This window comes from Caretta caretta, chromosome 5 (genome assembly GCF_965140235.1).
Source record: "Caretta caretta isolate rCarCar2 chromosome 5, rCarCar1.hap1, whole genome shotgun sequence".
Classification (NCBI taxonomy): domain Eukaryota; kingdom Metazoa; phylum Chordata; order Testudines; family Cheloniidae; genus Caretta; species Caretta caretta.
Window position 1 is genome coordinate 46,251,235 of NC_134210.1, and position 26,950 is coordinate 46,278,184.

Here is a 26,950-nt window from a genome sequence, read left to right on the forward strand (position 1 = left end):
AAAGACAGCACAATAACTTCCTTGGATGAATTTTTAGAAGTAGTGACTCTAATGAGGAACCAGTGCCAAACCTTTGTGCCAGAGCAAGTACTTTATGCTCCTGGACTCTTAAGTGTAGAGGGGAAAATCCATGTTCTTGGTGCCAAAGATTAAGCTCCTGGCTCTGGTGCTTGTTCCTGGTGCTGAGACCAACACTTCAGTGCTACCGCTGATCTTCTACAGTGTTCTGTGCCCAATATTGATGAAATTGAAAGGCAGAAATTGGTACATTCTTTCTTATCATGGATATCTTTCTCAATTCAGCAAGGCAGAAATCTCTTGCCAGTCACCCCAACATCTGTGTTGGGGCATAGGATTCCTCTGAAGTCAAATATTTAGATCCAGGGAGCCGTATAGACTTTAAGGTCAGAAGGGACCATTATGATTGTCTAGTCCTGTGGTCTCTGAACTGGGGTGCACGAGATGCACCAAGGGGGTGCGTGGCAGCAGGATTGCTGGCGGACGGCACTCCGCCGTTTTTGTTTTTCAGCGGCAGCTCTGCACGTCCACGGCTGGTGTCTCCCTCTGGCGGCCCACCTGCGGCAGGTCTTCTGGTCCTCTTCTGTTGGCGGTGTGCCTGCGGCAGGTCTTCCGGTCTTCACCCTGGGGGTGCACGAGCGAAAAAGTTTAGAGACCACTGGTCTAGTCTGACCTCCTGCACAATGCAGGCCTCAGAATCTCACCCACCCACTTCTGTAACAAACCTCTAACCTATGTCTGAGCTATTGCAGTCCTCAAATTGTGGTCTTAAAGACTAAGAGGTGCAGAGAATCCTCCAGCAAGCGACCCGTGCTCCATGCTGCAGGGGATGGTGAAAAACTGCCAGGGCCTCTGCCAATCTGCCCTGGAGGAAAATTCCTTCCCGACCCCAAATATGGCAATCGGCTAAATCCTGAACATGTGGGCAGGACTCACCAGCCAGACATCCAGGAAAGAATTCTCTATAGTAACTCAGATCCCACCCCATCTAACATCGCATCACAGGCCATTGGGCATATCTACCACTAATAGTTGAAGATCAATTAAATGCCAAAATTAGGCTATCCCATCATATCATCCCTTCCATAAACTTATCAAGCTTAGTCTTGAAACCAGATATGTCTTTTGCCTCCACTGCTTCCATTGGAGGGCTGTTCCAGAACTTCACTCCTCTGATGGTTAGAAACCTTTGTCTAACTCTAAACTTCCTGATGGTATAGTCAGCCTTGGTGTCATTTGAGATGGAGTTGGAGGCTCACTTTGTGGGGTTGTCTGTTTTCTAGGCTTCATTGGTTCCACTGTCAATGCTGGGTACTATGTAACCACCTGCTCTGGAGTTTGTTATATTTGTCCTAGGTCTGTTCCTGGGGATAACTAGTTCCACCTGATGCTTATGGAAACTGTCTGAGAGTCTCATGGCTATTTCGGGCATTTCAGCTGTAGATTTTTTCCATATAGGAGGCAAGTAGAGCTGAAATACCTGCTATAGTTTCTCAGCACTGTGTGATTCTGACACCTGTAAAGTCTGTGATCTAAATCATCAAACTGCTAGTACCATCCACTTCTAGGGATAAATTAGAGTCTGTGATTGAGGAGTAAAATTTCCATATGGAACAGGAGGTATATCAACGTAGGTGGATCTAAATAGTTTCTCATCTTTGCCAAAGGATGTCATGACTTACACCAGAAATGACTTTCTGGAAAACTTTCAGATCCTTTCAAAATCAACTTTTCAAAATTGGATGTACTGAACCTTGAGCTCTCTATTGTCCAGAGGAAGTTTGAGGCTGTTTGACTTCTTGAAGCTACATCCGACCTGGGTGGCAGTGGCTACTAATGAAGGCCTCAGGGACTCTGCCAAGGATTCATGGATTACATTTGTGACATTTGCGGGCCAGGTGCCACATGCGCAGGGGAGTTGGTGGCTGCTGCAGCAGTGTGGTATGGGGAGCAGGATGTGCAGGGAACCTGCTGAAACTGCCAGTTGCCACAGTGACTGGCTGGGGGACTGGACGTGGTACCCCATGAGTACTGGTCCCCTCTCCCCAGGAGTGCTGGGCAACCCCTGCCCCGCCTTCTTCCTTCCCCCTGCCCCAGTGATAATCCCTGTGAGTAGTGACATGTCACTGCCAGGAGAGGAGCCCCAAGGCCCAGAGCCCTATCTGCTTCACCTACCAGACAGAGTCCCCTCTTGCCCCGGTCCAGGAACAGGTCTCTCCAATCCCCTTGTGACCCTTGGAATATGAGCTGAGGCGCACATAATGCAGGGAGTAGGGTAGTGGCAGCTCCCTGCTGCTGGAGGATGTCAACGTAACTAGGATCTGCTCTTTCTTGGGTCCGAGCATCTGTGTTCCACCTCTGATGGGAAAGATAATTTTGGGATCTGTGAGTATTGGATCCCCCATCCCTGTCAAGTACCATCTCTCCTGCCCTGCTTCCACCCCATGGTATCTCCTCTATGGGGACATGTCCAAAACTGCAGGACTTAAAGGGGTTTCAATGTGTAGTCTATCAAGTATAATTACATAAGTCACTAACAGTAAATGGTTTTTGTTTTAAAAAGTTTGGTTTTTATAATGGGGATTAGAGAGAATAGTTTCATAAACAAATTTTCTGTTTTGTTTTTCCTGTCCTCCCATCCCCCAATATTAATCCTTGTATTTACCCAGAAAACCAGGAAGTTTCTTTTGTGCTCTGATTTTTTTTCACCCATTTTTAAAATTTTTGAAATAAACACTGATATATTCCTGGGAAGTTAAAAATATAAAATGTAAACAAAGGGCTTCATTCATAATACAGCCATTTGCAAAGTAACATATTAACTAGAATTCATTAGTTGACTCCCCAAACCATCATCATCCCCAAAATATATCCCTTTTTTGAGATATTCCTTCATTCTTCCTCTTTAGTGGCATGAATTGGAAGCTCCTCTCATAAGTGGATTCTAGATATAACTGCACTCTGTGCCACAGAAATATACCCTTCTCAGGGATCCATCTCACATGGAACTACCTGGGGTGAAGTCTTTTACGGCTTGAGCCAGTAAATGTTTTGTCAGCAAAACAAGGCAAGAGGATTCTGTTCCTGTTACTTTTCTTTCCCAAAAAAGAAAGCGGGACACTCTCTCTATGAACTTGAGTCCTCAAGTTTTACTGACAATTTCAAGTTCTCCTTCAAGTAATTGTCCATATTTACATTTCGCTAAAATATATATAAGGGCAGAGTGCACCAACTGCCATTCGTTCTCAAAGCTAGTCTCTTTGCTTTGAGATAAGCAGCTCACTGTGCCTGTTGACTGACTGACTGGCTGGCTGGCAGCCCCTTTCTAATCCTTAAACTACACTAGATTAAAGATAAAATACTTTTATTAGTAAATTAACTAGTTTTTATTGCTCAGTGACCATCCTTTATTTCTTACTTTTCTGAATTTGGTGTTGGTCATGGGGATAGTGTCTAAATCTCCTGGAATTAAATATTGCTTCTCATGTCAGGGAGCAATGTCTGTGAAAGATGGATACTAAGATGTCTGTTGCTTCAGGAAATTGCATATTTCTGGAAAATATGCAATCTTCAAATCTTTCAGTTCAAAAACCAAGAAGGACAGGGAAGCAAATATTCCTCATGAGCAAGGCTGTGAGACCAGTTTCTTGCTCAGGATCTGTAGGACTTCTCTCACCCATTTCCCCACCGTTTGTGGCCCCTTGGAACTAGAGAGTGAGCATGGGGCACTAACCCACAGGCCTCATTGTCATCAGTCCAGTCACTGGCTCAGACAAAAACTGCCGAAAAACTCTGTAGAAAAGCTCAGGGAGTGAGAAGCCCGAGAGAGAGCCCCACCAAGGTCTCCCCTAGGTGTAAGTATTCCACTTGACACTGATCATCCCCTGAGGCTTTGTGACCCTCACTGGTTCCCACTGATGTTTAGTTTCATGCTGGCACTGAAGTGCTGGTTACCAGGAATATCGAGGTTGGCATCTCCTTTTAAGAGCACGGGACCAAAAATGGTTGATTTCCGCACTGGCACCCTAAAGACTCCTCTGGGACCATAGCTTGTGGTACCACGATCTCTAAGGCACTGTTCTTAACTCTCCAGGCTATGTCAGCTCCAGCAAGAGAAGTCCCTGCACCATTTTGAGAAGCCATGCCACTGCACTAATTGACACCCTTGAGGTTCACAGTACTGGTGTACTTAGTGATATCCAGGGTTTCTAGTTTTCCATGATTTAAACAAAACCCAAATTCTCTGATAAACATAAAAATAAGCGTTTTTCTGATATATAGACATCAGTTGAACACACTGTTTTGATATATTTACCATTTTTAAGCAAGTTCAAAGCCTACCAGTGCCATCAATCATTATAATAAAATTAATAGAATGATCCAGTCATGGTGCATTGTTTCTTTGCTGTTGTTGATGGCTCTTCTGTTTCAGCCTTCTGTTTTCGTTTCTTTTGATGCAGTTTAGTGTTTTCCACATGTCTATAATTGTCTGCCTTCAAATGTAATCTACACTCATGCTGCATACAGTACAGAACAGCACATTACCATAAATGTGACATATGTCCTTGCCAAACTGCGACATGGTCTTTAGAGGTGATTTTTAAAGTTCTCAGCATTTTTTCATAACTTTAATTACTCTTGTCTGGTGGCTGCAGTGAAATCTGAGATGCATTAAACCATGAACCCTTATGCAGCTACATACTCTGTGAAAATGCAAATTCCTGTTTTTCCATGGCATATTGATATCTAGGATACGTGGTGATATCACACAAGCCAGAATCTCCCGTTATCTACTTCTGCCAAGTTACCAGTGCCAAGGCTTCCTCCAGTACAGACATCCAGCTCTGATTTCCACACCTCCAACTGTTGCTCCTCCCCCTGGAGATACAGTGTGCCTCATCAGCCTTGTCCATGGCATTAAAGGGTTGTAGAGACTCTGACTATCAACATCTCTACATGTCTCACCAGCCAATGAGGGAATTGTGGATCCAGTCATGGCAAACAGCAGCTCCAACCTTCTCTATGGTGGATAAGAAATGCCAGATTAAACCTAAAACAATTTTACTCACTTATGCCCATCTTATATTCTCCTCATTGATGGTTACAGCAGCCAGTGAGAAATCTAAGCAATACAGATTCCCTCACGCCCCCCCCAAGAGTAAGGTAAAAAAAGATGGATTTGACAGAAAAGCTTGTTCGTCTCAAGTTAACAGTTCAGTTTGGCCAGTTACCAGGCCTTATTGGATAGTTTTGATTCTGTCGGATCCATGAATGGCTTTTTTCCTTCACGGACAAAGTTCCGCCTGATATAAGGGAGGGGTTTCCTTCCCTAGTTTCTGAAGGACAACTGGTGGCCAAAACAGCTTGTAAGTGGCCCTAGATGTAGTGGATACTGCCTCAAGTGCAATGGTAATGGCAATTGTTGAAGCATTCTGTTCCTCCTTGATGTCCACTAGGCAGTGGAGCACTTGCCCTTTGAGGGGTCAGTGCTGTTTAGCTCAAGCTGACAAAGTCCTTCATAGGTTGAAAGACTCACAAGCTTCCTTCTCATCCCTACACGTCTACACTCAAGCTCCCAAGCATATAAAAGTGTTATGTCATACAAATGTCAGTCCCTTTGTCCTTTTCCCCCCACTTGAGGCCCACCAAACCTTCCAAGCTGGGGACATCCTCTTACTTTAATGAGCTGTAATATATGCTCCTTGTCCCAGAAGCACCCATGTTGATAGGACTGTCAGGAGATGTGAGCTGACTCTTGTGAACTTTGTACTATTTCTCTGGGAATCACTAGCTACTTTCAGGCACCTCTGGACCTTCATCGCCACAAATGTAGCAAAATCAAAATATTCCATTCAGTGCTCGCTGTCCCAGCCTCATTTCAGGAACTCTTCTGATGAGGATCTGCTATTTCACGAGGTTCTCTTTTTTTTTTTCTTTTTTCTTTTTTTTCTCTGAGCGATAGAGAAGTTCCATCCTCAATACCGGGGAAAGATTCTACACTAAATGCTTTCTTATCCCAAAGACAAAGGGAAGTTAGTGACCCATCCTAGCCCTGAGGAAAATTAAACATGTTCATGTGCAAGTTGAAATTCACGATGGTCATCCTTGCCCCCAAAATTTCCTCTTGGGAATCAGGGACTGGTTTGCATCTCAACTTTCAAGATGTGTATCTCCAAAAATTGATGATCCTATTTAACAGGAAACACCTAATGGTTGTGGCCATGGATGGAATGTGATATTGGTAAGTTTCATGGTGGCCCAAAACCATTAGGTATTTCCTGTGCAGAAGGATTATTGATAATTTGAAGTATGAATCGTGAAACCATCCTCAATGCTTGCAGAATTGGTAGCATACCTGACTAGAAGAAACATCGTGGTATATCCATACCTAGATGACTGGCTGATATGGGAGAGACCTCACCAGGTCTTAGCATCCGCCTGCCTTATTCTTAGTCTGTTACAGAGGCTGGGACTTAAAGATGGGCATACAGAAGTTCAATTTGACTATGGTCCAAAGACTAATTTGTCAGTTTCACCAGGTCCATGGGTTATCTTCTTGAGGACAGATCTCAGAACCTGTTGATCCTAACTTGGCAGCTGGAATCCAATCCAAATACCACTATAAGGATGTGCCTCACGCTTCTGGAACGTATAGCCTCCTATACCTTTGTGATGCTTAGTGCCAGTCTTCACCCTTAAAACATTTGAGGTGATTTGAGATTGGCTTTGCCCCTTCCAGTCATGCCCTTGTGTGTATGCCTTCTAATACCGTTTTCCTTGCAATGGTGGAAGAATCCTGCAAGTGCTGCAGAGGTGTCCCAATTATACCTCCTCCTGTCCAGGACTATAGAGATGGATGCTGCAGTGAGATAGGAAGCAAACATGGAGGACCTTCAAGTACAAAGCCTCTGGACTGAAAAGAAGCAAGAACTTACATCAGCCTCTTGGACTTGAGAGCTTCCTGAAAGACCCAGAAAACTGAAGGTTCTACAGGTCTGACTTCGTGATTTATTCTTCCCTTCCTCCTCCCCCCTGAAGTTTGATTCAGGTATTTTATCCCAAATTTGAAGCTGTGTGCTTGCTTATGTAGATTTTAATGCTAAAATCAAACAACACAACTCTTGCCAATTTAATAAATTTTAATATAGTAAACATTTTGAATGTTTTTGGTTTGGTTCCCTTTTATCAGCAATTTGTAAGGTTGTGATTATTGAAGAAAAAGTGAAGTACTTATTTAGGGTATCTGAGGATGGCCAAGTTCTGATTCCTTCATAGATGACTTTTTATGAGCTGGAGTATACATTATCTGTGTACCGTTTTCTTCTTTCCCTGATAGCAGTGATTGTCAGGATAATCAAGAAAAAGTAAATTAGTCTGATCAGTAGAATTTGAGTTTTGTCTGAACTGAGCTATATGCTTTTAATACTTAGTGCAGCAGAATAACCTTTGTGTAAGAACCTGCAGGACAAGAACCTCAGACCCATCAGGGTTCTGGGCTGCTATTGCTTCTGCATCACCATTGGAAACTTAAACCAAGTTTCTGCTGCAGGAAGTACTGCCTGGCGGGGCCTGAGGGACAGTCCCTCACAGCGCACTGATTGGCTCTTACTCATCTATAAAGCAAGAAGCCATCATGAAGAGCTGACTGAGCAACGATGCAGACCATATGCTTGCTTTCATTCCAGACCTTGAATTGCTGTGGACCCTAAACTCTGGCTTCTAGCCCTGATTTGTTCCTGACTCTGTTACTTGCCTGCTGTCTGTAACCTGGTGTTTGAGCCTGACTTCCTGGTATCATGACCTGGCTTGACTCCAGCCCTACTACTTGTCTTCTAACCACAGTTTGGTAACTGACACCCAGCATATTATTTTCATAGTACTTATCCAAAGAAGGTCAAGTGAGGTACCTAATAAACGCTTACATCATGTTGATCTTCATAATCCTTCAGAGATGTATATGTATGTATGATGTTTAAGGAGTGTGTGTTTGTGTGTGTAAAATGTTTTAAAGTCTAAATTAAGCAGGTTTTGACCAGACATGGGATGCATATTCACCTTTTTGCCTTGGCTCACATGTAAAATAAACAATGTAAACCAATGCAGTGGAAACCTGTTGGCATATGTGGTAAGTATGAGGACGTGAAGGCAACATTCAGCTAGCACATGAGGGAATAAAACACGAGGGTTGCCCTGACTCTGGGGACAAAACAATGACATTGTACTTTTTGCTTCCCATTATATTCCCCAATGCTTTTTGCATTCATGAAAGGAGGTGTGACGTTCCCCTCTGGTGTTACCTGGACCAGTGATCTGCTAGGTCACTCCAATCCTTGACTCTGGGAGCCAGCCTTACCCTGCTCTGCTGCGAGAACCCCCATTCCTGGGTTGTTCATGCACAGCCTCTAGCAGGTAAGCTGCTCCTTGGATTGTGCAACCGAATGACACAAGGCAATATCTCCAGTTCAGGCGCAACCCTAGGAACCTCCGTCTTGCAGTGTCTAGTTACACCTGGTGGACACTGCAAGCTTTGTCATTTTAACAAAGAAATTGATATGTACCAGGCTTGTTATCCCAAGGGGAGTCTCTTGACACTATTCTAACTCAACGCATTGCTTCAGGTAGAATAAACAAACAGATTTATTAACTATAAAGATAAATTTTAAGTGATTATAAGACAAAGCGTAACAAGTCAGATTTGGTCAAATGAAGTAAAAGCAAAACACATTCTAAGCTGATCTTAACATTTTCAATGCCCTTAAAAACTTAGATGCTTCTCACCACAGGCTGGCTGATTTGCTCTTCAGCCAGTCTCTCCCCTTTGATCAGCGCTTCAGTCTCTTGGTGTGGTATCTGTAGATTAGGTGGAAGAGAGAGGAAGAGCATGGCAAACGTCTCTCCCTTTTATCATGTCCTTTCTTCCCTCTCGGCTTTGCCCCCCCACCCTCTTCACAGTCAGGTGAGGATTACCTCATTGCAGTCCCAAACTGACCAAAGGAACAGGGGTGACTCACTTGAGAGTCCAACAGATCCTTTTGTTGCTGCCTAGGCCGGCATCCTTTGTTCCTGTGAGGCTGGGCTGGGTTTGTCCCATACATGCCTTGATGAGGTGTGAACTGCCCCTCTGCTGTTAGAGAGTTTTTGCCTGGGCTTGCTTTAAGCCATGAGGATACATTTTCAGCCTCATAACTACATACATGAAATTATAACATTACTGCAACAACAATTACTATACCATCATTATAACAACAACGCTCAGTGCATCATGAGCCTTCCGAAGACACCCGACATGACAAACTTTGCATTAGATACCACAGAATCATTTTATAAGGATGAACATGTGGGTGTACGGCGTTCACACGAGTACGGAACGTCACGGGGGATCCCAGCCATGTTGGTTGGAGACACTGGGAGATTGCTTTAGGTGAGAGAAACTACTTTAAACAAGGGTTTTAATCTGTTTAAAATTAAGTTTAGACTCTCTAGAAAGCATGTTGTACCTTTTGTTTTATATGTAACACTTCTGTTTCCATTGTTGTCTTTATTCACTGTCTCTTAAATCTTATGATTGTTTTCAGTATAAATATATCTCAGTGCTCTGATGGTATATTGGAGCTGATACTCAGTTGTGTCAAACAGGCTGGTTTGTGCACTGTTCTTTTGGGGACAGCTTACCTGGCAATTTCTGAGAGTGTCCATGGATAAGGGCTGGATACCGCAGAGAAACACTTCAAGGGGGCTTCGGGCTTGGGGTCCACCTACTTTTAACCTGCAAGGCAAAGTAAGGGCTGGCATAGCCCTGAGGAAGTTGTTTGGGTAGCTAACGGACTGGTGGTGTCAAGAAGCTGACACCTAGTTAAGCACAAGTAAATTGTTCTTTTGCTGGAAGCAGTGGGGTTAACAAGGTGATTCAGTCTTGGGCACCCCAATTTAAATTATTACAGTCTCCAGCCAAAAAAAAGTTTCTGCTTCTCAAATTTGGCCTATTGTTTTGTTCCTTTTAATCTTTCAGTTACAGCTGCATATCATGTTCCAGTGTAAGAGGGTTTAATGTTTTCATTTGTGTGTGAACAAGCACCTCTATCCTCATTCTACAACCAAATTGAATGGACCCTCAGTTTTGAATCCCTGGGACCAGGAGGGGCTCTTATTGCTTCTGAAGACTGCATTTCTTTCGGTGATAACATTATCCGGAATTAAGAACAACATAACATAAGAATGGCCATACTGGGTCAGACCAAAGGTCCATCCAACCCAGTATCCTGTCTCCCAGCAGTGGCCAATGCCAGGTGCTCCAGAGGGAGTCAAACTAGCAGGTAATGATTAAGTGATCTCTCTCTTGCCATCCATCTGCACCTTCTGACAAACAGAGGCTAGGGACACCATTCCTTACCTATCCTGGCTAATAGCCATTAATGGACTTAACCTCCATGAATTTATCCAGTTCTCTTTTAAACCCTGTTATAGTCCTAGCCTTCACAACCTCCTGAGGCAAGGAGTTCCACAGGTTCACTGTGCGCTGTGTGAAGAACTTCCTTTTATTTGTTTTAAACCGGCTGCCCATTAATTTCATTTGGTGGCCTCTAGTTCTTATATTATGGGAACAAATAAATAACTTTTCCATATTCACTTTCTCCACACCACTCATGATTTTATTGTCAGCTGGCTAAAAGCTTTAATGACCAACCGTACTTAAGTTCTTCATTTTTGAGGATAAGGTGGAACTGCATCCTCTCTGCCACCTCCCTCCCAATTTTCATATAAGTCAGGCTACCGGTATGTCTATTTTCTTCCGCAAATTGCCTTAACTTCTTGGAATGCTCTGGTTGCACACACTAACAACTCTCACATACTATCTTAATAGGAAAAAGAACTTAATAAATCCATCAGACTTTTTGTGGTTTATGTTGCTAGAACTAGGGACCAGGCCATTTCCTCCTAATACTTGTCAACATGGATTAAACCTAGCATTAAAACTTGCTATGAATTAACAGGTATTATAGTCCCTAAAAGTATAAGTGCATTTGACTAGACAAGGCATTTCTTTGCAATATCCTAATTGTGAAAATACAATGAGGAGTTCAGTCTGCATGTATGCGCGCCATTAATCTGTTGACCTGGCTTTGAGATCTTATGTCCACTTTGGGAGAGCAGTTTTACATAAGAAAGGCCACACTGGGTCAGACTAAAGGTCCATCTAGCCTAGTATCCTGTCTTCTGACAGTGGCCAATGCCAAGTGCCCCAGAGGAAATGAATAGAACAGGTAATCGTCAAGTGATCCATTCCCTGTCGCTGATTCCCAGCTTCTAAACAGAGGCTAGTGACACCATCCCTGCCCATTCTGGCTAATAGCCATTGATGGACCTATCCTCCATGAATTTATCTAGTTCTTTTTTGAACTCTGTTATAGTCTTCAGAGTAGCAGCCGTCTTAGTCTGTATTCACAAAAAGAAAAGGAGTACTTGTGGCACCTTAGAGACTAACCAATTTAACTCCTTTTCTGTTAGTCTTGGCCTTCAAAACATCCTCTGGCAAAGAGTTCCCCAGGTTGACTGCATTGTGTGAAGAAATACTTTCCTTTTGTTTGTTTTAAACCTGCTGCCTATTAATTTCATTTGGTGACCCCTAGTTCTTGTGTTATGAGAAGGAATAAATAACACTTCCTTATTTACTTTCTCCACGCCAGTCAAGATTTTATAGACCTCAATCATATCCACCCTTCGTCTCTTTTCCAAACTGAAAAGTGCCAGTTTTATTAATCTCTCCTCATATGGAAGCTGTTCCATACCCCTAATCATTTTTGTTGCCCTTTTCTGAACCTTTTCCAGGTCCAATGTGTTTTTTAAAATGGGGTGACCATATCTGCACATAGTATTAAAGATGTGAGCGTACAGACCATGGGTGTATATTTATCATCTATCCCTTTTTTAATGATTCCCAGCTTTTTGTTCGCTTTTTTGATTGCCGCTGCACATTGAGTGGATGTTTTCAGAGAACTATCTACAATGACTCCAAGATCTTTCTTGAGTGGTAACAGCTAATTTAGATCCCATCGTTTTATATGTATAGTTGGGATTATGTTTTCCAATGTGCGTTACTTTGTATTTATCAGCATTGAATTTCATCTGCCATTTTGTTGCCAAATCACCCAGTTTTGTGAGATCCTTTTGTAGCTCTTCACAGTCTGCCTGGGACTTAACTATCTTGAGTAGTTTTGTATTCTCTGCGAATTTTGCCTCCTCAGTGTTTACCCCTTTTTCCAGATCATTTATGAATATGTTGAATAGGACTGTTCCCAGTACAGACTCCTGGGGGACACCACTCTTTACCTCTCTCCATTCTGACAACTGACCATTTATTCCTGCCTTTTGTTTCCTATCTTTTAACCAGTTACAAATCCATGAGAGGACCTTCCCTCTTATCCCATGATAGCTTACTTTGCTGAAGAGCCTTTGGTGAGGGACCTTGTCAATGGCTTTCTGAAAATCTAAGTACGCTATATACACTGGATCCCCCTTGTCCACATGCTTGTTGACCCCCCTCAAAGAATTCTAGTAGAGTGGTGATTTCTCTTTACAAAAACCCATGTTGACTCTTTCCCAACAAACCGTGTTCATCTATGTGTTTGACAATTTTGTTCTTTACTATAGTTTCAACCAGTTTGCCCAGTACTGAAGTCAGTATTCTAACTTCTAATGTATTACCAGCCTGTAGTGTTCAGGTCGGGAAGATACCTGAAAAAGAATGAAAAATTCCTTGCATATTTTAAAATCATTAATGTGGTAAGTACTTTCTTCTTTTCCTGACAGGATTCACTGTAGTGAAAAACACACAAGATATTGAGTCAATAAAATAATCACTAATTAGGTTTCTTGCTATTAATATGGTAGCTGACTTTTGGGTACAGACTGATGAACCAGAACAGAAATTTTGAAACTTGTGTACTGTATATAGTCTTTATTAGTAATATTACTAGTAAGTTCAGACTAATGTGAGCACAACACTTAAGATCTATATTTAAAAAAATAAAAGGCATAAATGAACTATCAATCATAGACATAGACACTGACTCTTCCCCGTACCTGAAAGGAACTTCTGTGGATAGTGTGAATTAAAATACTAGAAACGCTACAAATTAAGCCTTTGTCTGTCAAAGATTAAAAGTGAAAAGCATAGAACAAATCAGAACAGGGAAAAGTCCCATACAGTACAAAAAAGGATTACTCAGTCCTCTGTGTGAAGATCTCAAATTAAATAGGTATATGGAATACTCCCTCCCTGCCCCTTTCTTATGTGGGATTATTTTCTCTCTTCTGGTTAAGATGTTTTGAACTGAGGAGCAATGAGTGTTTATTGCATGGGTGAGGGGACTTTGAATCTTGTTTGAAACTTCTACACTCTGAGATTATAGTCTCTTCTCATGAAAGTAAGTGTTGTGGTGAAGAGGGGCGGTCCAGCCACTCCCATTTTGTCCAGTGGAAGGGCAAATTTGGAAGCAATGCTGTAACATTGGGGAATTTAATTACCAGGCATCAATGTAATAATGAATGCTACAGGTTTGACTGCTGGCTAGTTTTTTCACATCTTTAGGGAGCAGATGTTTTCATGTGTCCAGGAGTTGAACTATAAAGGGAAGTGACAGTAGGTGGCATGAAGGGGGGTGACTTTTCAACACTAAACTCCCTCGTCCACTGTCAACTTGACTAGCCATGTCTCTTACTTTCCCTGCCCCCTCCAGCTGAAGAATATTTGATGGCTGTGATAGCAGTTGCAGCTGTGCTGTTTTGGTCACTCAGCCCTGGTCTACACTAAGACTTTAGGTCGAATTTAGCAGTGTTAAATCGATGTAAACCTGCACCCGTCCACACAATGAAGCCTTTTATTTCGACTTAAAGGGCTCTTAAAATCGATTTCCTTACTCCACCCCTGACAAGTGGATTAGCGTTTAAATCAACGTTGCCGGCTCGAATTTGGGGTACTGTGGACACAATTCGATGGTATTGGCCTCCGGGAGCTATCCCAGAGTGCTCCATTATGACCGCTCTGGACAGCACTCTCAACTCAGATGCACTGGCCAGGTAGACAGGAAAAGAACCGCGAACTTTTGAATCTCATTTCCTGTTTGGCCAGCGTGGCAAGCTGCAGGTGACCATGCAGAGCTCATCAGCACAGGTGACCATGATGGAGTCCCAGAATCGCAAAAGGGCTCCAGCATGGACCGAACGGGAGGTACGGGATCTGATCGCTGTTTGGGGAGAGGAATCCGTGCTATCAGAACTCCGTTCCAGTTTTCGAAATGCCAAAACCTTTGTGAAAATCTCCCAGGGCATGAAGGACAGAGGCCATAACAGGGACCCGAAGCAGTGCCGCGTGAAACTGAAGGAGCTGAGGCAAGCCTACCAGAAAACCAGAGAGGCGAACAGCCTCTCTGGGTCAGAGCCCCATACATGCCGCTTCTATGATGAGCTGCATGCCATTTTAGGGGGTTCAGCCACCACTACCCCAGCCGTGTTGTTTGACTCCTTCAATGGAGATGGAGGCAATACGGAATCAGGTTTTGGGGACGAAGAAGATGATAGCTCACAGCAAGCAAGCAAGCGGAGAAACCGGTTTTCCCGACAGCCAGGAACTATTTCTCACCCTAGACCTGGAGCCAGTACCCCCCGAACCCACCCAAGGCTGCCTCCTGGACCCAGCAGGCGGAGAAGGGACCTCTGGTGAGTGTACCTTTTAAAATACTATACATGGTTTAAAAGCAAGCATGTGAAAGGATTACTTTGCCCTGGCATTTGCGGTTCTCCTAGATGTAGTCCTAAAGCCTTTGCAAAAGGTTTCTGGGGAGGGCAGCCTTATTGCGTCCTTCATGGTAGGACACTTTACCACTCCAGGCCAGTACCACGTACTCGGGAATCATTGTAGAACAAAGCACTGCAGTGTATGTTTGCTGGCATTCAAACAACATCGGTTCTTTATCTCTCTGTGTTATCCTCAGGAGAGTGAGATCTAATTCATGGTCACCTGGTTGAAATAGAGTGGTTTTCTTCAGGGGACACTCAGAGGAGCCCATTCCTGCTGGGCTGTTTGCCTGTGGCTAAACAGAAATGTTTCCCGCTGTTAGCCACAGGGAGGGGGGAAGGTTGAGGGGGTAGTCACGCGGTGGGAGGAGGCAAAATGCGACCTTGTAACGAAAGCACATGTGCTATGTATGTAATGTTAACAGCAAGGTTTACCCTGAAAGAGTGTAGCCACTGTTTTATAAAATGTGTCTTTTTAAATACCGCTGTCCCTTTTTTTTTCTCCACCAGCTGCATGTGTTTCAATGATCACAGGATCTTCTCCTTCCCAGAGGCTAGTGAAGCTTAGAAAGAAAAAAAACGCACTCGCGATGAAATGTTCTCCGAGCTCATGCTGTCCTCCCACACTGACAGAGCACAGACGAATGCGTGGAGGCAAATAATGTCAGAGTGCAGGAAAGCACAAAATGACCGGGAGGAGAGGTGGCGGGTTGAAGAGAGTAAGTGGCGGGCTGAAGACAGGGCTGAAGCTCAAATGTGGCGGCAGCGTGATGAGAGGAGGCAGGATTCAATGCTGAGGCTGCTGCAGGACCAAACCAGTATGCTCCAGTGTATGGTTGAGCTGCAGCAAAGGCAGCTCGAGCACAGATTGCCACTGCTGCCCCTCTGTAACCAACCGCCCTCCTCCCCAAGTTCCATAGCCTCCACACCCAGACGCCCAAGAACGTGGTGGGGGGGCCTCCGGCCAACCAGCCACTCCACCACAGAGGATTGCCCAAAAAAAAGAAGGCTGTCATTCAATAAATTTTAAAGTTGTAAACTTTTAAAGTGCTGTGCTTAAAGTGCTGTGTGGCATTTTCCTTCCCTCCTCCACCACCCCTCCTGGGCTACCTTGGTAGTCATCCCCCGATTTGTGTGATGAATGAATAAAGAATGCATGAATGTGAAGCAACAATGACTTTATTGCCTCTGCAAGCGGTGATTGAAGGGAGGAGGGGCGGGTGGTTAGCTTACAGGGAAGTAGAGTGAACCAAGGGGCGGGGGGTTTCATCAAGGAGAAACAAACAGAACTTTCACACCGTAGCCTGGCCAGTCATGAAACTGGTTTTCAAAGCTTCTCCGATGCGTACCGCGCCCTCCTGTGCTCTTCTAACCGCCCTGGTGTCTGGCTGCGCATAACCAGCAGCCAGGCGATTTGCCTCAACCTCCCACCCCGCCATAAACGTCTCCCCCTTACTCTCACAGATATTGTGGAGCACACAGCAAGCAGTAATAACAGTGGGAATATTGGTTTCGCTGAGGTCTAAGCGAGTCAGTAAACTGCGCCAGCACGCCTTTAAACATCCAAATGCACATTCTACCACCATTCTGCACTTGCTCAGCCTGTAGTTGAACAGCTCCTGACTACTGTCCAGGCTGCCTGTGTACGGCTTCATGAGCCATGGCATTAAGGGGTAGGCTGGGTCCCCAAGGATACATATAGGCATTTCAACATCCCCAGCAGTTATTTTCTGGTCTGGGAATAAAGTCCCTTCCTGCAGCTTTTGAAACAGACCAGAGTTCCTGAAGATGCGAGCATCATGCACCTTTCCCGGCCATCCCACGTTGATGTTGGTGAAACGTCCCTTGTGATCCACCAGAGCTTGCAGCACTATCGAAAAGTACCCCTTGCGGTTTATGTACTCGGCGGCTTGGTGCTCCGGTGCCAATATAGGGATATGGGTTCCGTCTATAGCCCCACCACAGTTAGGGAATCCCATTGCAGCAAAGCCATCCACTATGACCTGCACATTTCCCAGGGTCACTACCCTTGATATCAGCAGATCTTTGATTACGTGGGCTACTTGCATCACAGCAGCCCCCACAGTAGATTTGCCCACTCTAAATTGATTCCCAACTGACCGGTAGCTGTCTGGCGTTGCAAGCTTCCACAGGGCTATCGCCACTCGCTTCTCAACTGTGAGGGCTGCTCTCATCTTGGTATTCATGCGCCTCAGGGCAGGGGAAAGCAAGTCACAAAGTTCCATGAAAGTGCCCTTACGCATGCGAAAGTTTCGCAGCCACTGGGAATCGTCCCAGACCTGCAACACTATGCGGTCCCACCAGTCTGTGCTTGTTTCCCGAGCCCAGAATCGGCGTTCCACAGCATGAACCTGCCCCATTAGCACCATGATGCATGCATTGGCAGGGCCCATGCTTTCAGAGAAATCTGTGTCCATGTCCTGATCACTCACGTGTCCGCGCTGACGTCGCCTCCTCGCCCGGTATCGCTTTGCCAGGTTCTGGTGCTGCATATACTGCTGGATAATGCGTGTGGTGTTTAATGTGCTCCTAATTGCCAAAGTGAGCTGAGCGGCCTCCATGCTTGCCTTGGTATGGCGTCCGCACAGAAAAAAGGCGCGGAACGATTGTCTGCCGTTGCTCTGACGGAGGGAGGGGCGACTGACGACACGGCTTACAGGGTTGGCTTCAGGGAGCTAAAATCAACAAAGGGGGTGCCTGTACATCAAGGAGTATTTCAGGCAGGACTTCACGGAGGGTTCCAATAAGAAATGGTGCACCTAAGTTATTGTTCTTCTTGGAACAAGGAGGTTAGCCTGGCCTCTGACTGATACATGCCTAGATTTACCTCGCTGCACCTTCTCTGTGAGTGACTGCAGTGTGACCTAGAGGAATGAGTCCCCTAGACAGGGGAGGAGGCAAATGAGTACAAAACAAATCTGGTCTATTTCTTGTTTTGACCCACTCCATCTATCTTTTACATCTTTGGCTGGCAGCAGACGGTGTAGAAGGACTGCATGCCATCCACATCTCATGGCTGCTCGGCAGAAGATGGTACAGTACGACTGCTAGCCATCCCCATCTCTTGCCTGCCTGGCAGAAGATGGTACAGTACGACTGCTAGCCATCCCCATCTCTTGCCTGCCTGGCAGAAGATGGTACAGTACGACTGCTAGCCATCCCCATCTCTTGCCTGCCTGGCAGAAGATGGTACAGTACGACTGCTAGCAGTCCGTATCGCCTGCCCGCCCACCATAAGACGGTTCAATAGGACTGACTGCAGGCAGGACTAAAGAGAATGACCTGGTCAAGTCACTCCAAATTTAGTCCCTGCACCCATGTCTGCCCAGGCGCTCCCAGCCGACGTGGCCAGGAGCACCTCGGACATGACGATGACGGCTACCAGTCATACTGTACCGTCTGCTGCCACAAGGCAAGGGGTTGCTGCTACTGTGCAGCAAAGCCGTACTGCGTCTGCCAGCACCCAGGAGACATAGGATGACGGTTACCTGAGCGGGCTCCATGCTTGCAGTGGTATGGCGTCTGCACAGGTAACTCAGGAAAAAAGGCGCGAAATGATTGTCTGCCCTTGCTTTCACGGAGGGAGGGAGGGAACGGGGGCCTGACGATATGTACCCAGAACCCCCCGCGACAATGTTTTAGCCCCATCAGGCATTGGGATCTCAACCCAGAATTCCAATGGGCAGCGGAGACTGCGGGAACTGTGGGATAGCTACCCACAGTGCAATACTCCGGAAGTCAACTCTAGCCTCGGTACTGTGGAAGCGCTCCGCCGAGTTAATGCACTTAATGCACTTAGAGCATTTTCTGTGGGGACACACACACTCAAATATATAAAACCGATTTCTAAAAAACCGACTTCTATAAATTCGACCTTATTCCGTAGTGTAGACATACCCTCAGTGTGTGTGAAGGGGAATTCTCTTCTAGCAGCAGGCAGGGCTGCCAGTTCAAAACAACTGAGAGCAGATGTATGATTAGAGGCAAAATCAAACTGTCAGTCAGCTGGTGGTGGTGAAGAGAAGTTATGTATCTGTGTGAGCCAGGAATTACGGTGAAAAACTGTGAGCTATTTTTAACTGTTTGCCTGCAGCCAGCACACTATTTACCAAATAAATCAGCTTTGCTGACCTAATTATAGTATGATTTAGGCAAGATATTTACTTGCGTGCCAAAACCTTAAATATGTAAGTAGTCCCATTGACCTGGGTCTCTTTGTGGAAAAAGAGGATCAACGGCATTGAGATTTTAAAATCAAATTAATTAAATATTTAGAGTGTTTTGCCTTGTCTTCCAGATCATCAAAGCACAATGTGATTAGAGATATCAAAAACATAAAATCCAAGAGATGAACTACACAATTGTATATTCAGGTTGAGTGATTTGGCTAGTGTTAAAACTTTCCTGTGTATTTTTCTCAACCAGTGGGATGAGAATGCATTGTAAATCTGGCTTCAAATTGAGACCCAGCTGTCTAGGTGGGAAGAGTTACTGATGAGAGTGGCTATAAAATTGATAATTTTGAGTTCTGTTAACTGTTGCACTCCTGCTACTTATTACATACTCAGTCCAGGGCTGGCTTTAAAACTAAGATTTCATAAAACTTCATATAAAAAAGTTAAATGTGTCCTGCATAAGCCCCACAACAACGCGGTCTCACTGAGCGCAGCCACCACCAACCTCCTGGGCTGACACTTTTCTTCACTACTTTATTCCTTTTTTACTCTTCAGCAGTGCTATAACCCTTAAAGGCACAGGGCACAGGTAAATTAATCCCTGCCATTCCCTTATGTGTACTACACTTCCCCCTCATAAATGTAATGTTGTTCTGACATTTCTATTAACGATATATATAACGTTCAGTCCATCAACTTGACTTATTAGTAATAGCCCGTGAGTTCCACATACTCATAAAGTTGTTGCCTAACACCAATTATGTGGCAAGTGTAGTTCTAGTATCCAACAAAATAGTCATTTCTGATTATTTAAATTCCCAAAGATGCTTATACTTATGAAATACATGTTTCCCCATATGACCAAAGGTTTAACAGTGTAACTGTCATGTGGCATGACAAAATACGTACTAAATAAGTGGTTCTCAAACTTTTGTATTGGTGACCCCTTTCACACAGCAAACCTATGAGTGTGGACCCCCCCCCCAATAAATTAAAAGCACTTTTAAAATATTTAACGCTATTATAAATGCTGGAGGCAAAGCGAGGTTCGGGGCTAGAGGCTGACAGCTTGCGACCCCCTCCCCCATGTAATAACCTTGCGACCCCCTGAAGGGTCATAACCCCCAGTTTGAGATCCCCTGTACTAAATGAACATAAATTGTCCAGAACTATAGAACACTTGATGTAGATCAACATCCATACTTATATCAGTCTTGGATAGAATGCAGGATAAGGTACAAAAGTCAGTACTGGGTATGACATGAGACAAATGTAAGAATAACTGTGGTGCATTCACACCATTCACAGTAGCTGGATTTAAACACTGATAAGTCTGGTGCCCCTAACTGTTCATACATCATTGTCTGTAGGGACTCTTCTCTCTAGTTGGATAACCTTGCATGTCGGTGGGTTATTCTGGTGATCTCTCCTGTTGTGCAGTACTGGTTTCAGGAGCCGTGATCTTGGTTTGATAGTCATGTCTTTCAGTGGCTGGTGTGATTGTCACATCAGTCTGAACTGTTCCCTGTTCACATCCTCTGTATTTCCCAGTTGTGGATCAAATGATTCAGCATCTGGAATCAGAGTCTCTGTGCCATGTCCCATCACATAATGAGGTTCATCTTCACTCTCACTATCAGTATCACTGGAGTCTGAATTCCTGGCCTCATTTTGATTTCCTGTTGTGTTGTGTACTCTAGGGTACAGATGTGGGGACCTGCATGAAAAGCCCCTAAGCTTATTTTTACCAGCTTAGGTTAAAACTTCCCCAAGGTACAAACTATTTTACCTTTTGCCCTTGGACTTTATTGCTGCCACCACCAAGCGTCTAACAAATATATAACCAGGAAAGAGCCTGCTTGGAAACATCTTTCCTGCCAAAATCTTCCCAAACCCTACACCACCTTTCCTGGGGAAGGCTTGATAAAAATCCTCACCAATTTGTGTAGGTGAACACAGACCCAAATCCTTGGATCTTAAGAAGAATGAAAAAGCAATCAGGTTCTTAAAAGAAGAATTTTAGTTTGAAGAAAAAAAGTAAAAGAATCACCTCTGTAACATCAGGATGGTAAATACCTTACAGGGTAATCAGATTCAAAACATAAAGAATCCCTCTAAGCAAAACCTTAAGTTACAAAAAGACACAAAAACAGGAATATACATTCCATTCAGCACAGATTATTTTATCAGCCATTTAAACAAAACAGAATCTAACGCATATCTAGCTTGGTTACTTACTAAATTCTAAGACTCCATTTCTTTTCTGTTTCCGGCAAAAGCATCACACAGACAGAGAGATCCTTTGTTTCTCGCCCCTCTTCCCCCCCCCCCAGCTTTTAAAGTATCTTGTCTCCTCATTGGTCATTTTGGTCAGGTGCCAGCGAGGTTATCCTAGCTTCTTAACCCTTTACAGGTGAAAGGGTTTTTCCTCTGGCCAGGAGGGATTTTAAAGGTGTATTTTTCAGGTAGTACCAGTTGATTTCCTAACTTGGTTTTCTAATAAAGTATTCCATTTGTAGCCAAATGCAACCAATACCATTCATGCATCAGGGAAGTGGACCTTACCACATGCTCTTGTGTTCTTGGTTATTCAGTTTGTGTCCTAAGGACTTATAATGAAGAATTTTAGCAACTGCTAAATCTTCCTTCTGAGTTGCCAAAACGTCTTCTAATGGAATAGACTTTTTGGGGGATATAACCTGTGGTGAAGTCTTCTACTACCAAAGAATTGGCAGTAACAGCTGGTAACCAAGATACTTTGCTGTCTCTTTGTATATACAAGGACTGTCAGACAGCCTAAACATCATCTTTATTTGCGTCTTCTGAATATTTTGGCAATTTTTTTTTCCATATCAGGAGGCATTCTGGATCGAGTATCTACCTCCACATGAGGTTTCCGTGGATGATAGCTAACTTTGAAGTTAGGTAATTCTTCAATCTACCAGTGTGCTGTGATATTCAGCCTGGTAAAGGTGAATATGTAAGTTAACAGGTTACTATCTCTGTAAACCGTGAAGGGTTGTGCATAGTACCAGGTAGTCATAGTTTGTTAGTTACAGCCCATTTCAAAACCAGAAATTCCAATTTTCCTGAGTGAAGGTCATTTTTCTCAGCTACAGTTCGTGTTCTTGACCCATAACTGATGTCATTTAGTTTAGCCTCCTGACATGGGTTTAAGATCCCCTTATTGGAAGCATCTAAATGTACTTCTACTACAGATCTCCAATTACAAGCACCGGAGTGCTCAAACACCTAAAGTGGAGCACCCACAGGGGGACACATCTTGAAGAACCTCAGTTATTGCACAAGGTGAATAACCCTGTCCTTTGGTTGTCTTCTATCTTTCTATTAACTGAATTCTCAAAATTATTTCTGACTCTGTTGGTATCTATTTGAAATAGATTAGGTCAAACTTTTAGAATATTGATCTTGATTGATTCCCTAAAGCAATAACCAAATTTTGTTCATCTGTAACCATTGTATATAGGGGGAAAAATATATGTACTTGTCCTCGTCATGTAATCTTAAACGTTTTAGTTGGTTTTATAAAATGGTTTCTTATTCCATAGATGTCTTTCCTGTCTAAACATGCTCCTAAATTTTTGATCCATACTTCATACTCTAATATGAAGTAAAAGCATTAGAGCATGTTTATTTCTCTTAAGAGAATTGAAGGGCACTTTATTGTTACAAAAGTATCTTGTAAATTTCATTTTTACAAGTACGTGCTGCCCTGTTACATGCGTCATGGCATTAGATGTCAAAAGATGCAAAAAGTGATCTTACTGGCAGTATAGAACAAAAATAATCAAAGTCTTATTCAATAACTCATGGAGTTTGCTGTACTTGTATGGATAAACTAATTAAAGAGATCTGTCTGTGTTCCTCAAACCTAATGGGGCCTTGTTATTAGTTTTACAGAAAGGATTGTTGTAACATTGAATGAAGGTAAATGATGAAAGAATAGTGTAGACAAGAAGCACTAAGAACTCCTATTTCTAATCACAGAGTGGTTTCAAAGAAAGGAGGTTTTCTCTGCACACCTGCAGTCATTCATTGCATAGGCCTCTTGTGGTCAATGTTGATTGCCACTTGTCTGTAGCAGAACAACAAATAACTTAGTGTTTTGTACCTTCTGTGATTTAATATTATGCTTTTTGCCAGAACTAGCACAAATCTTTTTTCCAGTAGTGACAGTAATTATAGCACAGCTGTAGTAAAGTGTCTTTCAGAGTTTCCATTATAAACCCCTATAGTCATTTTATAACACAAACAAAAAAATGTATTCTGTGCTTACGTGACATACAGAGGCTTTGCCGTGGGGCAAGTTGTAGTGTAACTTATATAAACTGAAAGTGGGACAGTTGTCTGTCTGAATTAAATTGAGTACTAAGGAAATTATTAATTCTAAGGCAGTGGTCCCCAAACTTTTTATTTTGTGTTCCTCCTTACAAGTAATGGAATCTGTCTGCCCCAATCCCCCCGGGAGTGGGGCTGGGAGCCAGGTCCAGGGGTGGGGCTGGGGTAGAGCATGGCTAGGTGGTGCTCTCGCCCCCTGTGGGGGCTGGCCTGTGGGGGGCCCCCCCATACCTCTCATGAACCTTCCTCCATGCCCCCCATGGGGGGCACTTAGCAGTTTGGGGTCCACTGTTCTAAGCTTTTAAAATGCTTTTAATTTTGCATCCCTTGTGGTAGATCAACAGTTAGGAGTACTTTTCAAATACCTGTAGTGTAGGACAAAGGTAGATCTGATTTTTCTTGCTCTTATTGCATGACATCAGGAATTCTTGATTTATTGTAATTTAGGAAGTTTTGAATGACCCTTCTTCCTGAGGCACTGAGCATGTGATTATTCAGAAATGCTTTTAATCATAAATTCAAAATTTGGAATGCCAATTCCTCCACTTGGCAACTCTGTTTTGCCTTTCAAGTAACAAATGTAGTTTAGATTTCTATGTGATCATGTAGAATTCTTAAATTCTCTGATGCTATATTCTGTTTTTTTAGATAAAAAAACTGGTGTACGTTTATCTGATGCGCTATGCAGAGGAGCAGCAGGACCTGGCGTTGTTGTCCATCAGCACTTTTCAGCGAGCTCTGAAGGTGAGTAAATATAGTTAATTGCCCTGATGTGCTGTCAAAAATATAGGTATCTTCAATTGTTCTCCAGATATAGAAAACACTGTATGCTGCAGTTCATAAATATCTGAGTTTAAATTGATTCCGTGTGACTTGCACCTGACTTTTATGCTTTTTTTTTAAAAGGTGTTAAATACAGTAACTAGCAACTAAATTGCATGGTTGGAAGTAACAAAAACAATATTTAAAAAACTTTTAAGTAGTGGTTAGAAACAGGAAGAAAAATACTTCACTTAAAAATGTAAACTTTTTTTTTGAAACCTACGTACTTAAAATACATATCTTTGACTGCTCTTCCTCTGTTCCAGCAGTATCACAGGGTCTGTACTGACATCTGATACCCTGAAAAATGAGGAGAGCCAGAGTTTCCCTTAAGTAAACTTCTGCTAACCGGTTTTACACAGAAGGTGTTTGGATTGCTTTTGGGGGTAGCAGCATAAAATCCTAAAATAGATTAAATAAAGTAAATCCCCTAAAGAAAATTCTGGGCTGTCACCCATATTAGTCCTAGTAGTAAGAGCCAGTGGGACTAATATTGTTATACTTCCTCAACTCTAAGTTAAAATCATGGGGTAGGAGGGAATGGGAAAATGGGATCAGATAACTAAAACTAAGAACCACCTCTGAAATAGGGTGGCAAAGATTTAGAAAGATATTTTAGTGCAGAGGTCTTGGCATGTGGCATACACGTTAAAGAGAATTACTTTTCTTCCTTCACAGAAGCCTATTTTGGGGGCCTGATGATTTTTTGCCCCCTTACTGACAGATTTGACATTCTGTTTACCTGTGCATCTGGCCAAGAAGAGCAGCATATGACTCCTTATGGATCCAGTCTATATTGTTATTGAGTTAGTCAGAAAGTTTATTACAGGCAAAGTGTCATTCATCGGGGCTAAAAGTTGCTTTCCCAATGTTCTCAAACCAGGAGTGAAGGTACAAATTAATATTGGTGCTCCCAAATGCAAATAGTCTATGCTACTGCTGGACAATCAAGCTAGCCCCCCACCCCTGGTTCAGTCCTCCCCCTCAAAAAAGCAAAACAAAACCAACCTCAAAAAACTTAGTTTTAAAATGTCACGTACATTCTTATCAAATTCCATTGATCAGAGGACACAGGCAACTGATCAACAAACATTGAGGATGGATTTTAAACAGCAGGTTGCAACCTTAATGCTGGGAGGGGTATTATGTTCCCTGTATTTAATTAGCATTTAACTGGGTCCATTGCAGTGTTCAGAACTCCCATCATGCAGCAAATTACTCAGGGTTGACTCCTAGAACTCAGCTCACTTATGAGTCCTTCCACCTCCCACTGTGTACTGGCACGAAGGAAGGATTTCAGGTCTCTCCTTTTTCCCATAGGCAAAAGGACTGCCAGCAAAATCCCAGGTCTAATTTACCTCTGGGAGCTGGTCACTTTTTAGTCTTATCCACACTGTACAGTGGCTACTGGGAGTGCCACATTTAGTATATTTGCACCCCCCACCCATGCTGCCCTGTAGCTATTTCCTGCCTGATCCATTCCCTAAGGTCGTGGAGCCAAATGTTGGGCCCTGCATCCAACAGATGGATTCAGTTGTCCCTAAAAAAAAACAAAAAAAAACAAAACACACATCGGACCTAGAGAATTGGCTGTCCCTTTCTGTGATTACTGAACCACTAACCCCAAAAATTACCCTGGTCACTTCATGTTCAAATTTTTTTGGAGCCCTGTTGACGTGGGCTGGCTCAATGGCTCCCTGCCAAACTTGCCTTGTGAGCATCTCTGACCAAACTTTAGTGTGTGTGGCCACAACTGCCTAATCAACTCCACGTCCCTCTGGATCCGAATATTTAAATTCAGTTTGTTACAAGCCCAGAAGTAATTTTCTCTAATGTGCCCTGACTTTTTTCAATGGTTAATAATTGTATTGGCTTCCAATTAATACTAATGTAATAAGCCAGTGGGGCGGCAGGTTTGAGGGTTCTAGTACCAGAATCAGATACAACAGAATTAAAATTAAGAAATTCAGTGTCCCGTGGGGAACCCTGTTGTGTATAGCAAAGACACTCACACTGCGGGCAAAGCAAAGCCTTAGCCAATTTTGGTAACATAATCTGTAAAGACAAGCAAGCTCCAAATCACCCAAACAAATAGCAATAATATAATATTAGGGTTATTTTTGGTGTCATTCTTTGCATATACTCATATACACTTATACTCTCGCTTTTCCTTGGGGACCTTGGTGGTAAGAGACAAAGGACCAGCCCTGTTCCTTGCATACCAAATGAGTCTGATGGTCCAGACACCAATGCCTGAAGGTCGGTGAAGGAGAATGACAGCGAAGAGCTTAAGGGTCATTGATGAAAAGCTTGCCCTCTCCTACCTGGTAGCCTGACTTATTATAGGGAGTGTCATGAATAATAATTCAGATGCCCAGCCTCCTGTGTCCATATCTAACTTTCTCACCCTACTAATATTTGGTGCCTGCATTCTATAGAGTAACATATGAATGCCTCTTATGAATCCTATAGGTTAACATATGAATGCCTCTTAACTCATCATATATGTTAACTATTGCAAAAGCAAGTTTTTGGTTAAACATCTACCAATGACTTTATTGAAAGCCTAGTATCAATTCAGTATTCCTATGGTTATGTACCAAATCCCCTCTCAAGGAAGCTATTTCTGGTTCCCCAAAATCTACATTAACTGTTGGGCCATTTTGTCTGTGCTAAAGGTCATAGACTTATGCTAACCTGCTTAAGCCAATGTCTCAGAGAATACAGGTCTGTAGGTTCCTTATTTTACTGCTAAGTAAAAT

At 43.3% G+C, this 26,950-nt stretch overlaps 2 protein-coding genes across 4 annotated transcripts in view; both read left to right on the forward strand.

Moving 5' to 3' along the window:
• The window catches only part of AP3B1 (adaptor related protein complex 3 subunit beta 1), a 344,461-nt gene that overhangs the window by 53,303 nt on the left and 264,208 nt on the right, over positions 1-26,950 (forward strand). For all 3 annotated transcript variants that reach the window (XR_007356822.2, XM_048851142.2, XM_048851143.2), the window contains exon 4: positions 24,015-24,110. Coding sequence is in view for 2 of the 3 variants with exons in the window: in XM_048851142.2 (XP_048707099.1) it covers positions 24,015-24,110 (96 nt within the window). In the remaining variant the exon portion in view is untranslated. The remainder of the gene's footprint in view (positions 1-24,014; positions 24,111-26,950) is intronic.
• Positions 13,928-15,693, forward strand: LOC142072004 (myb/SANT-like DNA-binding domain-containing protein 7). Its single transcript, XM_075128240.1, has 2 exons — positions 13,928-14,733; positions 15,322-15,693. The coding sequence occupies exons 1-2, from the start codon at positions 14,168-14,170 to the stop codon at positions 15,377-15,379; spliced, it is 624 nt and encodes a 207-aa protein (XP_074984341.1). The 5' UTR covers positions 13,928-14,167; the 3' UTR covers positions 15,380-15,693.